Source organism: Ochotona princeps, chromosome 8, assembly GCF_030435755.1.
Source record: "Ochotona princeps isolate mOchPri1 chromosome 8, mOchPri1.hap1, whole genome shotgun sequence".
NCBI classification, from domain to species: domain Eukaryota; kingdom Metazoa; phylum Chordata; class Mammalia; order Lagomorpha; family Ochotonidae; genus Ochotona; species Ochotona princeps.
The window spans coordinates 12,717,019-12,731,494 of NC_080839.1; the positions used below are offsets into that span (position 1 = coordinate 12,717,019).

General features: G+C 49.6%; 1 protein-coding gene across 1 annotated transcript in view; it reads left to right on the forward strand.

Annotated features, from left to right (window-relative positions):
* Nucleotides 1–3,259: 3,259 nt before the first annotated feature.
* The window catches only part of ACOXL (acyl-CoA oxidase like), a 312,000-nt gene continuing 300,783 nt past the window's right edge, over nt 3,260–14,476 (forward strand). Inside the window, exon 1 of the mRNA XM_058667609.1 lies at nt 3,260–3,426. Coding sequence (XP_058523592.1) covers nt 3,302–3,426 — 125 coding nt within the window. The 5' untranslated portion in view covers nt 3,260–3,301. The remainder of the gene's footprint in view (nt 3,427–14,476) is intronic.

Consider the following 14,476-nt stretch of genomic DNA (forward strand, 5'->3'; position numbering starts at 1 on the left):
CCCTGCCACCTTCGTGGGAGATCTGGCTTTGGCTTAGTTCAGTCCTGACCCTTGTGAGATTTGGATGAGTGAATGGGAGATCTCAATCTTGATCTTTCAAATAAGATTTTTAAAAAGAGGAAGAAAGAAAAAGACCTTTTTGAAAGAATCATGATCTTCACAATTGGGGCCATAAAGTTGGAATGAAAGAAGCCCCTTGCGAGAAGGGTGTCATAACCCCAGTTACCTGGGAACAGCATCTGAGTTTACCCTCAAGGTTTACCTTGTAGTCTTAAGCTCTTAGTACAGAAATAGAAGTTTCAAGTACAGAGTGCAACTGGCTTCACTCTGTCCTGCACCTCGTCCCTTGCATAAGACACTGAGAGGAAGACACCCCCACTCACCTCACTGTGAGATCCACCTCCCACCTCCAGACAGCACCACGATCTTGTCCTGCGCGCCTCAAAAACTGCCACCAACCCACTCCACCCCCACCCATCCGATCAAAACAAGAACCCCTGACTTCCAGGTGGGACTGTTTCCCCCAGGGGGGTTTGTTGATAATACTTCCAATTGTCTTTTTCTCTGAGTGGGTTCTTTTGTTCAGTCTGCACTCAGATACCCAAAGACATTCACATGTCACTTCTGATCAGTATCCTGTCTCCTCTGTCTTGCTCTGTCCCCCACAGGACTTTCTCACTAGTAACTTAGAGCACAGACTCCATCTCACCTTCTCACTTCTAAACACCATAAATGCTAATGTGACAGAAGACAGCTGGCTGTGCCCCTCCCTGTCCTCTTCTGCTTATACCACTCTCCCTGCCTCTCCGTCGGCCCCTGGGTCCAGCCTTCTGAGCATCACACTGGCTGGACAAATGAAAATGTCTCTCTGCAGGCTAATGACAAACATATAGAACTGCTCCTGTTTCCAGGCTTCCTCACGCTCGCTCCCTCTCTGTCCCTGACTGTTCTAATTCCAAATTCCATGCAGACTGTCCCCTCCATTCGATTTAGGTTATTTCTGTGGCAACACACATCAACAACCAAGATGTCCCAGGGCCTGCCTTCTTTCAGATGCAGATTGCTTTCATGAACATGGGCTCCTCTCTGGGGGTCCAGGACATACCTGTGCCTTCCGACCTACTGAACTGAAACTTATAATCTTGTCTTTCTGGCTCATTACATTAACGTAGCCCACAAGGACCAACTGCAGCCCATTCTTCTAAAGATGAGTACTGGCTATAAAAGGGCTGTCGCCCTGATGTCTCTCCTAGTCAAGTAAGAAACTGTTGTTGGGTGGAGCCCTGGGACAAGAGGACTTGTCACATGCCTCTCCTACCACCAAGTCTCTTCTGAAAACAAACAGAAAGGGGGGGTCTCTTTATTACTAGAGGAGGAGGGGAGCCATTTTAAGCTAGTTAATCTGGTCTCATCCGGGGCAGTGCTTGCAAGCTGGCAGATTGAACATCTCAAATTCAACAACAAAATTCCAACTGTTACAGCAGCTGGTTTCTGAAGTCTTCCTGGGCGCCTAGGCTGGCACCCTTTCCCCTCATAAGGACTTTTCTTCTTGTATCCCTAGGACCGTGCATTCTTCAACTACTCAGGTGATTCGCCCATTGCAAGGCCCCAACGTTCATTCAGATCCTTTTATCAAAGTCATTCTCCTGCTCAGAGGTGCCCCTCCAGAAAGCCCTCGGCCCCAGCAGGGGCACAAGGAAATCACCTCCCTGGCTATGCCCCTTTAAGCAGGGTGAAGCCAGGAAGCAGGAAGCCAGACTTCCTTTTTTCTGTCACCTCACTCTTCCCTTTTTCCACAGAAAACCTGGAGCTTTTGAGGTTTTTTTTTTTCCTTTCTTACACACACACACACACACACACACACACGTTGGATTAGTAGGTCTTGCTAGAATGTTGGGATATAAATGGTTAACTCCAGAGCTGGTAAAATTAGGTGCAAGCAAAATGACTCTGAGGATAACACATGGCATTTCATAGCCTAAGATGCTTGAGTTCCTTGCTGGAACAACTCCAATAAACACCTGCCACAGGGACTTTTTGGTCATCCTGGTCCACGTTATGAGGGTGAATATGGATCTCTATGAGAACACACAGTCCCTTCCCAGGCAAAGAGCATAAAAGGGCCATTGCTGACAACCCCAGGACAGTGGGGCAGGGTTTAGAGAGTGGTGGTAGCAGGGTAGGAGCTTCTACTGTCTGGCTGTCCTGACTTCTAGACCTACTGTCTCTGCACCTTCTTTGCCACCAAGCAGCGGGAAGCTCAAAGTCCAAAGAAGCAGGAAGGATGGAAGCAGAGGCTGGAGCCATGCACTGGAAGACAGCGTAAGGGGCCAGGCAGCTTCAAGTAGCTACAGAAGACAAGAACACAGCATTTTCTTCCTGAAGCCTCTGGCAGGAATCCAGCTCTGCCTGCAGCTTGACTGCAGCCCTGTGCGTTCCATTTGGGATCTCTCACTTCCCAATGGCAAGGTCAGAACCTCTGTGTTACTCTAAGGCACCTGGGGTGTGGGACTTTGGCACCGCTGCCAAACGAACACACACACTCCACTCCTGACTTCAGCCTCTGCCATCAGCTCTCCGGGAGGGAACAGCTAACCCCGCGCGTGCTTGTTTTTAAAAAAGAGCATCAATGAACCATAGACTACGGGAGTTTGAGGCAGGAAAGGAGGAAACATTTTCCATCTGGGTTATCATCACTTCCCCTACTGGTAACAACCACAAAGTGAGAAAGGCCATCTCAGCTCCTTCCTTACCCTGGGTTGTGTGGAGGCCTGGGCCGCCATCTCCAAATGACGATGACAATGGACATCTCCACACTGGGCAGGCTGCGGGGGCGGGGAAGGGACAGTTATTTGAGCTCAGGTGCAGCTGACTTGGGGTCAGGCAATCTTGGAACTGGGAGCCAGGCGACATGGCTAGCACACAGGCTCCACGGAGACGGTGAATGACTCAGTTCCCAGTGGCCAGGATTCCGGTGTCCAGGCCCCTCTTGACCAACAATCCCTTACGGGGTCCAACTTTACGCTCTTTATGCTCTTCCAGGGCATGGCTTCTTGTAGTGATAGCGGACGGACAGGGCAAGGAGGTCGAGTCTGTAGGCCCACAGTCAAGAGCAGACCCCGGCAGCAGCCGCCTTGGAGGCCAGTCTTCCTCCTGTGTCCAGCGAATGGGCGAGTGCGGCGCCGTGAGGGAGGAGACAGCTAGGTGAGGAGGGTGGGACCAGCCGGGTGGGTGGAGATAAAGAAGGGCGCGTGCTTCGGTGCCCTGCAGGAGGAGGGGGAAGCGGCGGCCGCGGCGTGCAATGGACCCGGTGCCGGACCTGGGGCTCGGGGACTCGTCTCTGCACCGGTACCTGGACGGCGAGTTCTGGAGCCTCAAGAACGAGCTGCGTAGGCTCCTGGGCGGCTGCCCGCTCTTCCGGCACAGGTACGGCGCCGCCGCGCCCCTGGCTCGCACCCACGCTGGGGCCTGGTTCCCTCAGACCCCCGCGTCTCCGCCGGTGCCGCCTGAGGGCAGCGCCCACGGCGCTGGGGACAGGCCGTCCGTGGCCTCGGCGTTGGGCTCTGCCGTTCGTCGTCAGCTTCTTCGGGCCTCAGAGCGGCGGCCTTCGTCTCCAAGCTGCCTCAGACACGTAGAGTTAGGGTATCGGGTGGGCAGCGCGCAAACAGTCGTGGCTGAAAGAAGCCCCAACTTTGGTTCCACCATGTAGAGTCGCCACCCGCATCCCTGTCCCACCCGGTGAGGAGGTGAGGAGAGAGCCGGGATGGGGTCGGCGGGCTGGGACGGACCGGTTCTGTCCACGCGCGTCGGGGCACCGGTGTGGGGCCCACCGACTCCCAGGGACACCGAGTGGCGGCGGCCGGGTGCTTTGGAGGTGAGAGGAGGGCACGTCGCTGTCTTTAAGGAAGTGGGCAGGAGTTGGTGCGCAGGGAGTTTACAGGTGCAGGGAGTGGTTCTTCCTGGCCAGTCCCGATGGCAGCCCACAGCCCCGCGCTCACCCCGGGTCATTCCAATAGGCAGTGCCGGGTACAGATGGTCTCCTTTCGGGCCGCCGGAAAAGCCGACGGGCCTGTCATTGGAGCTTAGGGGAGCTCTTACTAGACTAGTGTTCCTAGCCGGGAGGATGAATGGGGTAGGACGCCGAAGCGCCCCGGTGTGGGCGCCCCGGTGTGGGCGCCCCGGTGTGGGCTCTGTCTCTTCAGCTTGGAGCTGGGCGGGAAGGGAAGGAGGTGTGGTTTAAGTAGGATTCAGGGCGTCTTGGGAGGGAGATCTGGGGTTCCTGCCCTGGGGTCGCCTCGTCCCAGGTGGAGTCTTAGGGAAAAGAGAGGTTTGGTGTGGTGGGTGTATCCTGTCGCCCAAGAAGTCTCTGGCCCCAAGTCTCTCACATTTAGTTCAAGAAATCATGGCTCGCAACTTCTGCTACCTCCGGAGCACCCAAGACGGTTTCATTCTCCAGCTGTCTCCAAGCGTGCAGAGGTGGGTTCCAGTCAGTAGTCTGTGCAGTACTCCCGCGGATGAAACACGCGAGCGGACAGGAGACTCCTGCCGCCTTGTCTTCACAGGGACATTAAAGCGAGCTGTGAAAGCCCGGAGCAGTGCTAAAACTCCCATCTCCCCATTTCTTTGTTTTGGAAAAGAATAATTTTCATAAACCATCCATAATGAATTTATGGCCATTTTTAAAGTCAATGAAGAAGTGAAATCTTTTTGTTAAATTTTTTTTTTAATATGGTGATTCCATCCAGATCCAAGCCCCAAGGGACGTCTGTAAGTTTTCAGAGTGCATGAGTTTGGAAGCTGATAACAGGGTGCTGCGTGAAGTCATACCTGAGCGTCTGTCACATTCATAATTTGGGTGCTATCCCCTGCAGGTCTCAGGTTTTTTTTTTCTTTGTTCGTGGGTTGAGACCTCTCTCTGCCTTGTTCAGTTCAGATCATCACAAAGTAAAATGTGGAACAGACAGACAGATGGTGGGGCTGGGCATAGGAGAAGGCACTTGCTTCTGAAGTGTATTACCTGCAGAGGGTTGGCGGCAGGGGCGAGCTGCAATGGGAAAGGCAGTGTGAAATGACATCCAGGGGTCCCCTGCCCCCTCGTTCATGGCTGCCCAGTCACCGAAGGTGGGTGGTATTCATGCTGCTGGGTTGTTGAGAAGCTTAAATGAGAAACTGCCATTAGGTAGTCACTAGTCAGGGGTCCTGCCATGACACCAAAAAATACTTCCCACAAAGAGGGGGGGAAACTGAAATTGTAGTCTAACAAACTCTTTCCCTTTCGTTCCAGTTCTTGTTGATTTAGTTTCTAAATTCAGGGTTGCAATAGTAGTGTAGAAGCTAGTTCATATGCTTTGTTTCCCACATGGCTGAAGGATCTGATCTGCATCTCCTATTGCAAAGTTCTGCTCTGCTTGTACTGCTAGACTTCATTTGACAGTGAACCTGTTGCCTGTTGGAAGATAGTGATCTTGATTTCTGCATGTTTCTTCATTCTGTGACTGTTCAGTATTCCTTAGAATACCAGAAATAACTGGTCAGGGTGGGCGTGGGGGATGGGAAACTTCTCTATTCACTGATTCCCTGAGGGACATCAGCCCTGCTGCAGCTAGTCATCACACCCTTTGAAGTGAAACTAGGTGTTGCAGCATGGGGCTTATGGCAGCACAGCGCTAGCTCTCTCTCTCTCTCTCTCTCTCTCTCTCTCTCTCTCTCTCTCTCTCTGGAGTGCACAATTCGCACAGGGTCAAGCACATCCAGGACAGGAGAGTCCAGCAGCTTTCCTCCAAATGAGATTACACAATTGCCCACACCCTTCTCTGAGCAGGGACTTCCACTGCTGAAAGCTCTGTGGGCACAGCCCTGGGCTGTGCCTCCTTCCCTTTGTCTACCTGCTAGGACTGAGCGGCTGAGAGAGATCTCAGCTGGGGTGGGGCACTCTCTGGGTGGCCCTGCTACCCCTGCAGTGTGGCGTGCTGGTCAGCATGCTGTGTGTGGTGACAACAAAGAAGCTCTGAGTGACTTGAACTTCCCCATCAGGTGATGCAGAGACTGCTAAGAAGCCACTCGTAAAATAAACTTTTAAAAATGTGTGTGAGTTTGTGTCTTGGAACTGGAAGCCCTTTTGGGTTTGTGCTCATCGGCAGTAACAGCACATATCCCCCAGCCAAGCCGCTTAGAGAATTACAACCTGTCACACGTTGCTGCATCTCTGCTTCTCCCGCATGCCGCTTCCTGCCGTTCTTGTCCCCTTCCTCCTCCGCATGCCGCTTCCTGCCATCCCTGTCCCCTTCCTCCTCAGCATACCGCTTCCTGCCATCCCTGTCCCCTCCCTCCTCCTGCATGCCACTTCCTGCCATCCCTGTCCCCTTCCTCCTCCGCATGCCACTTCTGGGTGTGCCTGTCCCCTTCCTCCTCCTGCATGCCACTTCCTGCCATCCCTGTCCCCTTCCTCCTCCGCATGCCGCTGCTGGCCGTCACTGTCCCTTCTCTTCTTGCACTGCTCTTTTCTTCCCTAGAATCATGCACATTTCCCTTCCTTTCATGTATGGTGAGTTCCCTCCATTGCAAAGGATCAAATAGATGGACAACTAGACAGTTTCCCAAAGGGTTCCCTCTACCAATCATTTTTAAATTATTATTATTGTGGTGACCCTCTACTTCCTGTCTGCCTCTGAATTTGATTACTCTGGGTATCTCACATGAATGGAATCAGACAATATTTGTCCTTTGTTTCTGGTTTATTTCACCTAGCATGATGTCTTCAAGGTTTGTATATGTTGTACCTTAGGTCAGGGTTTTCTTTCTTGTTAAGGATAAGTAATGTTCTAGTGTGTTCTTATAGCTTCACATTCCGCTTGTCCAGCCAATTGTCAATGGCCATTTTGTCTCCAACTATTTTTCATGCTTTAGTTTGGTTTAAGTCTTTTTTCCATTTCTTTTCTGTTTTTGCGAATTAATAAACATGTCATTTCTTTTATAAACAGAGTTGTACAATGTGTTTTACTATACATTTTATTCTTTTAAATTTTCGTTAAGTACTGTATGAGCATACTTAATACAATGGCACTGTGAGATTTCTTAAAACAGAACAAAACAAAACAGGGTCCTGGTGTGATGGCTCAGTAGCTAAATCCTTACCTTGCAATTGCCATGATCCTATAAGGGTGTCAGCTACTCCACTTCTCATCCAGCTCCCTGCTTGTGGACTGGGAAAAGCAGTAGAGGACAGCCTCAAAATACTTGGGACCCTGCACCCTCATGGGAGACCTGGAGGAGGCTCCTGGCTTTGGATCAGCTCAGCTCCTGCCATTGTGGCCACTTGGGGATTCCAGTGCTTGCAAGGTGAGGATTTAGTCAATTGAGCCAGTGCGCCAGCCCCCTAAAGAATGTTTTAATGAGCACTCTGGTGTCCTCAAGAAGAAATTTCTCTGGGTTATGTCCTAATGGTGGAAACAAGGGATAAGGGGCATTCACGTGGAGTTGACAAATAGTGCCAAGTTGGGGTGGGCGTTGCGGGGCAGTGGATGAAACCTCTGCGTAGGATGCTTGCATCCTGTGTCAGAGGCCTGGTTCTTGTCGAGGCTACTCCATGCTTCCTGTCCAGCTTCCTGATAATGTTTCTAGGAGGCAGAAGATGATGGATATTTGGGTTCCTGCCACCCGTGCAGGAGGCCTGGGTGGAGTGCCTGGCTGTCGGCTTTGACGTGGCCCAGCCGTGGCTTTTGCAGGCATTTGAAGAGTCAGTCAGGGAACAATCTCTCCCTCTCCCTGTCAGCCCTTCTCTCTGCCTTTCAAATAAAGCTTTGAAAGTATTGCCAGGTTATTTTAAGAAGGCTCCAGTTTTATTTATTGTGACTTAGGAGTATATGAGGCAATTATAAACTCAGTTTACTGTGGGTGTTGAGAGTCTGATCTGAATGTGTTTATGGGGTGACCGTTGAAGACACTGTGATGGGTCGGTAGTGGGTGCAGGAGCTAGAGCCTGGTTTCCAGATGTTTTCTGCAACACAGACAACAGAGCTGGCCTGTGATACTGGCTGCCTGTGCTCCCATAGTCATCACAACAATATATAAATACGTGATATATTTTAATTTTTTATATTGACTAGAATGACTAGAATTCTAAGCCCCTAAAGGAGCATAAAAATCTTTTGTCAAATCCTAATAAATCCTAATTTTTGAGTGTGAAATGTAGCTTTGATATTTATAACATTTTGTGAACATTAAACATTGTTTATCGGAGAGGAAGAGGTCTCTCTCTCTCTCTCTCTCTCTCTCTCTCTCTCTCTCTCTCTCTCTCACACACACACACACACATCCCTCTCACCTTCTAGGGCTAGGCCAGGTATAAGCTGGGAGCCAGGAAGGCAGTCCAGGTCTCCCACAAGAGTGGTGGGAGCTCAGCTGCTGGAGCCATCTGCTGCCTCCTGGCGCTGCCTGAGCAGGAGGAGATTGTGATTGGAGCTGGGACTCAAAGCCAAGCATGCCCACGTGCCCACTGCTCTAAACTATGGTTTAGCTAACTGTCCAGAGAAGCTAGGAAGGTAAGACTGTCCCCAAAATGAAGCTTAGGCCAGGAGCTCTATCAGCCAACAATTACTGATAGCGGAGAACCTGCTGACCATGTCCCTTTGAAGTTACAGTGCAGTGTGTCTTGGTCTGAAGGGTCACTGTGGAGGTCAGTTTGTGTGGATTCTGAAACTTGGGAGTGTCTTTTGCTGAGAACATTCTAGACACGGTCAGCTGTCCATGATCTAGTCCAGGGGCCCTAGAAAGGTTAGTTATGTGTTCTGGATAGAGTTTTTGTGGTCAGCTTGTTCACAGAGGTTAATGGGCGGGAGAATGACTGTTTGGGCTCAGGTCCTCTGAGTCCTGAAGTAGTCATGTCCAGTGTGTCTCCTTGGGGAAGTGTTATGATGGTGCATTTCCCTTCTGGAGCAGCTGCCATGAAGAACCCCAGACTAGGGACTTGAATAACGGAAACGTGCAGGTGTTGGTTCCTCCTGAAGGCTGTGGAGGAAGATCTCTCCCGGGCCTCTCTCTTGGGCTTGTAGACACATCAGACTGTGTTTTCACATGGCCCGCCCTCTGTGTCTGTGTCCATCACCAGTCATGATGAACTAGGGCCACTTGGATTTAACTTAATTGCCTCTAGCAAGCTGCTGCCTCCAGGGTTCATTGTTGAGATGGAGTGGATTAAGCCTCCACATGCATGCTGGTTCAAGTCCTGGTGGTTCCGCTTCAGTTCAGCTTCTGGATAATACCCTTGGGAAGGCAGGGTCGGGTGGGAATGAACCAGCGGATGGAAGATCTCAGTCTCTCCTGCTCCCTGTTACTCTGCCTTCATTTAGGAATAAATTAACTTTTTTTTTTTTACAAATAAAAAAAGTACTGTATCTCATAGTATGCACATTTAGGGGGACACATTCCAACACATGAACATGGATGAGTGATACACAGGAAGAACAGGAACTTGCACAGATGCCTGTTTGGGTAAAAATAACTATTCATTTAAACAGAAACTCCCTGCCTCTGACTGTAAACTGGTGTGGTGTTTTCTGTGCTCAGCCACTGTCATCGGGGTGTATGGCCTGGGTCACTCTACAGAGAGCCCTGTGGTTTGGCCCTGGCTCCAGCCTGCACCTCTGAGGGAAGGTGATACTAACTAGTAATGTTGCTTTAGTTTTTGTAGATAGCTTGATGTTGCTTCGAGGCTTTCAAGCTAGTTCTTAGTAATGGAGCTTTTTTTTTTTTAAACTAAGCTAAATCCTACACAGAACAGCAGCAGGTAAATCAAATAAGTCAGACAGTGATGGGACAGAGGTGTGTCCTCTGTCTGCCTCATTGCTACCCTCTCCCCATCCTAGAACAAGACACTGGGTGTCATCAATTTTGGGACCTCATCAGTCATTTAATTCTTGTGAGCCTCTGAAATGTCAGGCAAAAAGACATTAAGATTGGCCACATCTCTGTATCTTTCAGGCATTGGGAGACAGAAAAGAGATATGAACACGGTGAAATGACCATAAAAATGACTCTGTGGGATTTATTCCCCATTGCTCTGTCGTGGCTGTGGGATATGGAGGAGTCTATTGGTAACACACAGAATGAACCATGCGTGTGCTTCACAGTTGGGCGTGTTGGGAAGTGCCCCGAAAACTGGCATTTCCACTGCGGAAATTTGTGTGCTCGGCTTGAAAAGCGTAAGGAATTTAGGTGTTCTGATTATGGTAAATGTTCACCATTGCAGGCGGGATCTTGCAAAAGACTTGGCATTGTTAACTAAAATGAAGAACAAGCCCCATCTAGTGGCTGTTGTTGGGCACACATACACATGTATATCTTTTTAAAAAAGATTTTTATTTGAAAGTCAAATTTGTAGAGAGGAGAGACAGGGAAAGATCTTCCATCTATTGGTTTTCTCTTCAAATGACAGCAAGGGCCAGAGCTGAGCTGATCTGAAGCCAAGAGAGCCAGGAATTTCCTCCACGTCTTCCACGGGAGTGCAAGGGCCCAAGGACTGGAGCATTCTCTGCTGTTTTTCCAGGCGCATTCACATGAAGTTTGCTTGTAAGTGGAGTAGCAGGGAATCAAACTGACATCCATGTGGGATGCCAGCACCTCAGGTGGAGGCTTAATGTTCCACATCATGGTCCCAGCCCCAAGTGTACAATTTAAAATAGATGAAAACAAATTTTTTGTTTTTAAACATTTATTTTATTTTTATTGGAAAGTCAGATATACAAAGAGGAGGAGAGACAGAAAAGGAAAATCTTATGTCCGATGATTCACTCCCCAAGTGACCACAACGGCTGGTGCTGCGCAGATCCAAAGCCAGGAGCCAGGAACTTCCTCCAGATCTCCCACACGGGTGCAGAGTCCCAAGGCTTTGGGCCGTCTTCGACTGCTTTCCCAGGCCACAAACAGGGAGCTGAATGGGAAGTGGAGCTGCCGGGATTAGAACTGGCACCGATATGGGATCCGGCACGTTCAAGGTGAGGACTTTAGCCACTAGGCCACGCCGCTGGGCCCGAAAACAGATTTTTAATACATATTACTTTGACATGGCTGGAGATTCAGAAAGCATATTTCTGCTTCACAGTTTCCATGACTCCACAGAAGACACATACATGAAAGAGAAGTGCTTTTATTCGTTTCTGGTGTTTCCTACAAACTAATTATGTAAACCATTTAACTTACATATAAACAAATAGGTCAGCATTCTCCTTGCATGGTAAAAGTGATATATTCAATTGTTTTCATCTTAATTCTTTTTCATTTAAGACATGTTTCTTGGAAATTTCCCCACACTGGCATATTTTTAAATACGGTTTTAGATTTTTCAGTGTTCCCAATATTGTGAGTAACCATTTCTGCCCACTTAGCATTATAAGCATCCCTAGACAGGCATTTTGAAATGGGAACAGTTAGATAAAATTTTCTATGTATTTGAACATTTTAAAAATTATCAATAATTGTACGCAGGGAGTACAGAGAGGCTTTCTGTACATGCATTTTAATTTTAATTTATTTTTAAAGATATATCTGTTTTTATTGAAAAGTCAGATTTACAGGGAGAAGGAGAGACAGAGAGAAATATCTTCCAGCTGTTGGTTCACTCCCTAAGTGGCCACAACGGCCGGAGCTGAGCTGATCCTAAGCCAGGAGCTTCCTCTGAGTCTCCCACACAGGTGCTGGGTCCAAAGGCTTTGGGCCATCCTTGACTGCTTTGCCAAGCTACAGGCAAGGAACTGGATGGGAAGCAGGACCGCGGGGTTAAAACTGGCACCCGTATGGGATCCTGGCACATGAAAGATGAGGATTTTAGCCGCTAGGCTACCATGCAGGGCCCAGCCTGTTTACTTTTATTGCTCACACATCTGTGAGCGATAGTAGGGATCGTTTGCTCTTAGTGGGGGATCATTCATGATTAGTCAGCTGTGAGTTGGATTAGCAGATATTTTCCCTTTGGTTGGACTTTTTTTGGGGGGGTGCAGTTGGCTAGAGGTAGGCTGGTTCAGGATAACCTTGATTTAGACAAGGGAGCTCTTCATATCCGTTAGTTTTGATTCCCTAGCAGGCTGGCCTAGGCATGTTTTCAGATTAACTCAAGTATGTTTCTGTTTTTAAAAAATATTTATTTATTTATTTACTAAATTCTTTTTTTCCCAGTTCTTTTCCTTTTATTCTCCTGGTCTATTGGGTGGCACTGGGATGACCACTCCTTGTTGTAAACTAAATCAGCTTGCAGGATGGGAGACAGTCATCCGATGGTGCCTTAGACTTTGGTGTGGGGAAGAACGTTCCGAGGGTGTTATAAAAGTGGTTCTGATAACTTTAAAACATTATTGACTTTGTTGCACCAAAGTTGAAAAAACCCTTCCCAAGGTCTATTGGCTGACCAAATCCACCTTAGTGCGTCCACAGACCCAGACGCTTGCTGCAAAGCTTGGCTAGGGAGTTGTCCAACCTGTTCTGCTTTCCCTTCTTGACAAGGCACTTAACATCCCCTGCTGGCTTAGATGAGCTGGGTTTCATGTACCCTGTGTGCATCTGGATGTGCTGTCCCCTATACAAGCATCAGCAACCAAGGAGCCTAGTCCTGACAGATGCTCTTCAAAGTCAGACCACATATCTTGAGATTTTTCCTTTGGCTAGGATTTGAGTCTAGCTGGGGCTTCCCACAAGAAACCTTGTCTCTGGGGTGACCTCAGACCTGACTCTTGTGTGTGCTGGCTAGAGCAGGGTCAGGTTTGTTCTATCACATGCGCCAGCCAATGCACATGCTGGTGGATGCAGCTGCCTGATCATTTCTGTCCCCAACATCATTTCCTATGCACAGACCCTCTTCTCCTGGCAATCTGCAGTCCCCCTGCTTGGGGCTGGGGTGGCATATCCTGGCCTGGCATTTACCAACTTCCCCACATACATTTAAAAAAAAAAAGATTTATTTATTTATTCTTGGAAAGTCAGATCTACAGAGAAATCTTCTGACCATTGACTCACTTCCCAGGTCGCTGCAATGGCCGGAGTTGAGCCCGTTCAAAGCCAGGAGTCTGGAACCTCCTCTGGGTCTCCCACTTGGGTGCAGGGTCCCAAGACCTTGGGGCATCTTTGACTGCTTTCCCACACCACAATCAGGGAGCTGGATGCGAATTGGGTAGCTGGGACACAAATCGGTGCCCATATGGGATCCTGGATCATGCAAGGCGAGGACTTTAGCGACTAGGCTACCATGCTGGCCCCCATCACATATTTTTTTTTTTTAAATAGAATAGAGCTTTCTGTGCCTATGTGGAGGGTGGTGGGCCTGTGGGGGTCTAGAGGGGCAGGCTTGTAAGTAGCCTAGGGAATGGAGCCGGCTGGGTCTTGGAGGGGACCTGGGGGTTCATGCCTAGACGGGTGGAGTAAGGCTGGGGATTTCCCCTCTTTCTTGGTCACAGGTGAGGTGAGGGAGGGGAGAGACCTAGGTTAGCATGCTGTGCTGGTGGACCAGGCATGTGGAACTTTGACCAGGCCTGGGTCTTGGGGTGTGTGGAGGGGTAGGGTCCTGGGCCAGCACACGTGTCAGGCGCTTTGGACCCTGCTGGGCAGAGCTCTGGGCCAGAACACCACCCCACTATGCAATTGGGCTTCAGAAAGCTGGGCTGGGAAACCCAACCACTCCCAGGTACAGGGACTTTAGATTGATCAGGGAAATGGGATGATGAGATGTGTGGGAGTGAGGACCACTAAGGGAGTATGTTGCAGGTGAGGAGTGACTTCTAAGGGACTTCCATCAACAATGCCACTGTACTTGCAGGTAAGTGAGGAGCTGAGACTGAGACATTTGGAGGGGGGGAGGTGGAAGACCTTTATGGGTCAGACTGAGGCACCAGCCCACGTAGGAGATCTGAGCTGGTCTAATTAGCATGTATCACTACTGACCACCACTCACAAGCGCACAATAAAGCTAGGGCTAGGACCCACCTGGCAGGGCTAGATCACAGTACCTGCCAGTGAAAGTCTTAAGTGGATAGGTAATGTTAGGCTGGGTCATGAGAGAACCAGGTCTCAGAGTGTGATTCTGAAGGGGATATGTTGACCCATCCCCATGGAACTGCAATTTCTGTTGGTTTGTTTAAGAACTGGGGGTAGTGATGGGCTGAGCTAGGCATGACCATGGAACCCTCTGACATTCATGGGTACTGGGATTTGGAACAGGTCAGGTTGGTCCAGGCTGCAGCACCCATAGGCATACCCAAGAATGGGGTGTGGGGCAGGCTGGGTCACAACATGCACCAGCTCATACAAAGGCCAGGACCGAGGGGGCAGACTATGCCAGGTGGGGGCCTAGCAGTTGCTGGTATAGGTGAAATCTGGATCTGGAGGTGGGCCTGCTGGGGGAACTTGGGAAACTCTCCTGATGGGCCGTGGCTCCCCCTGGTGAGCATGTGATTCAGGCCTGGCTGTTCGTCAGGCCCGACAAGATAGATCCACC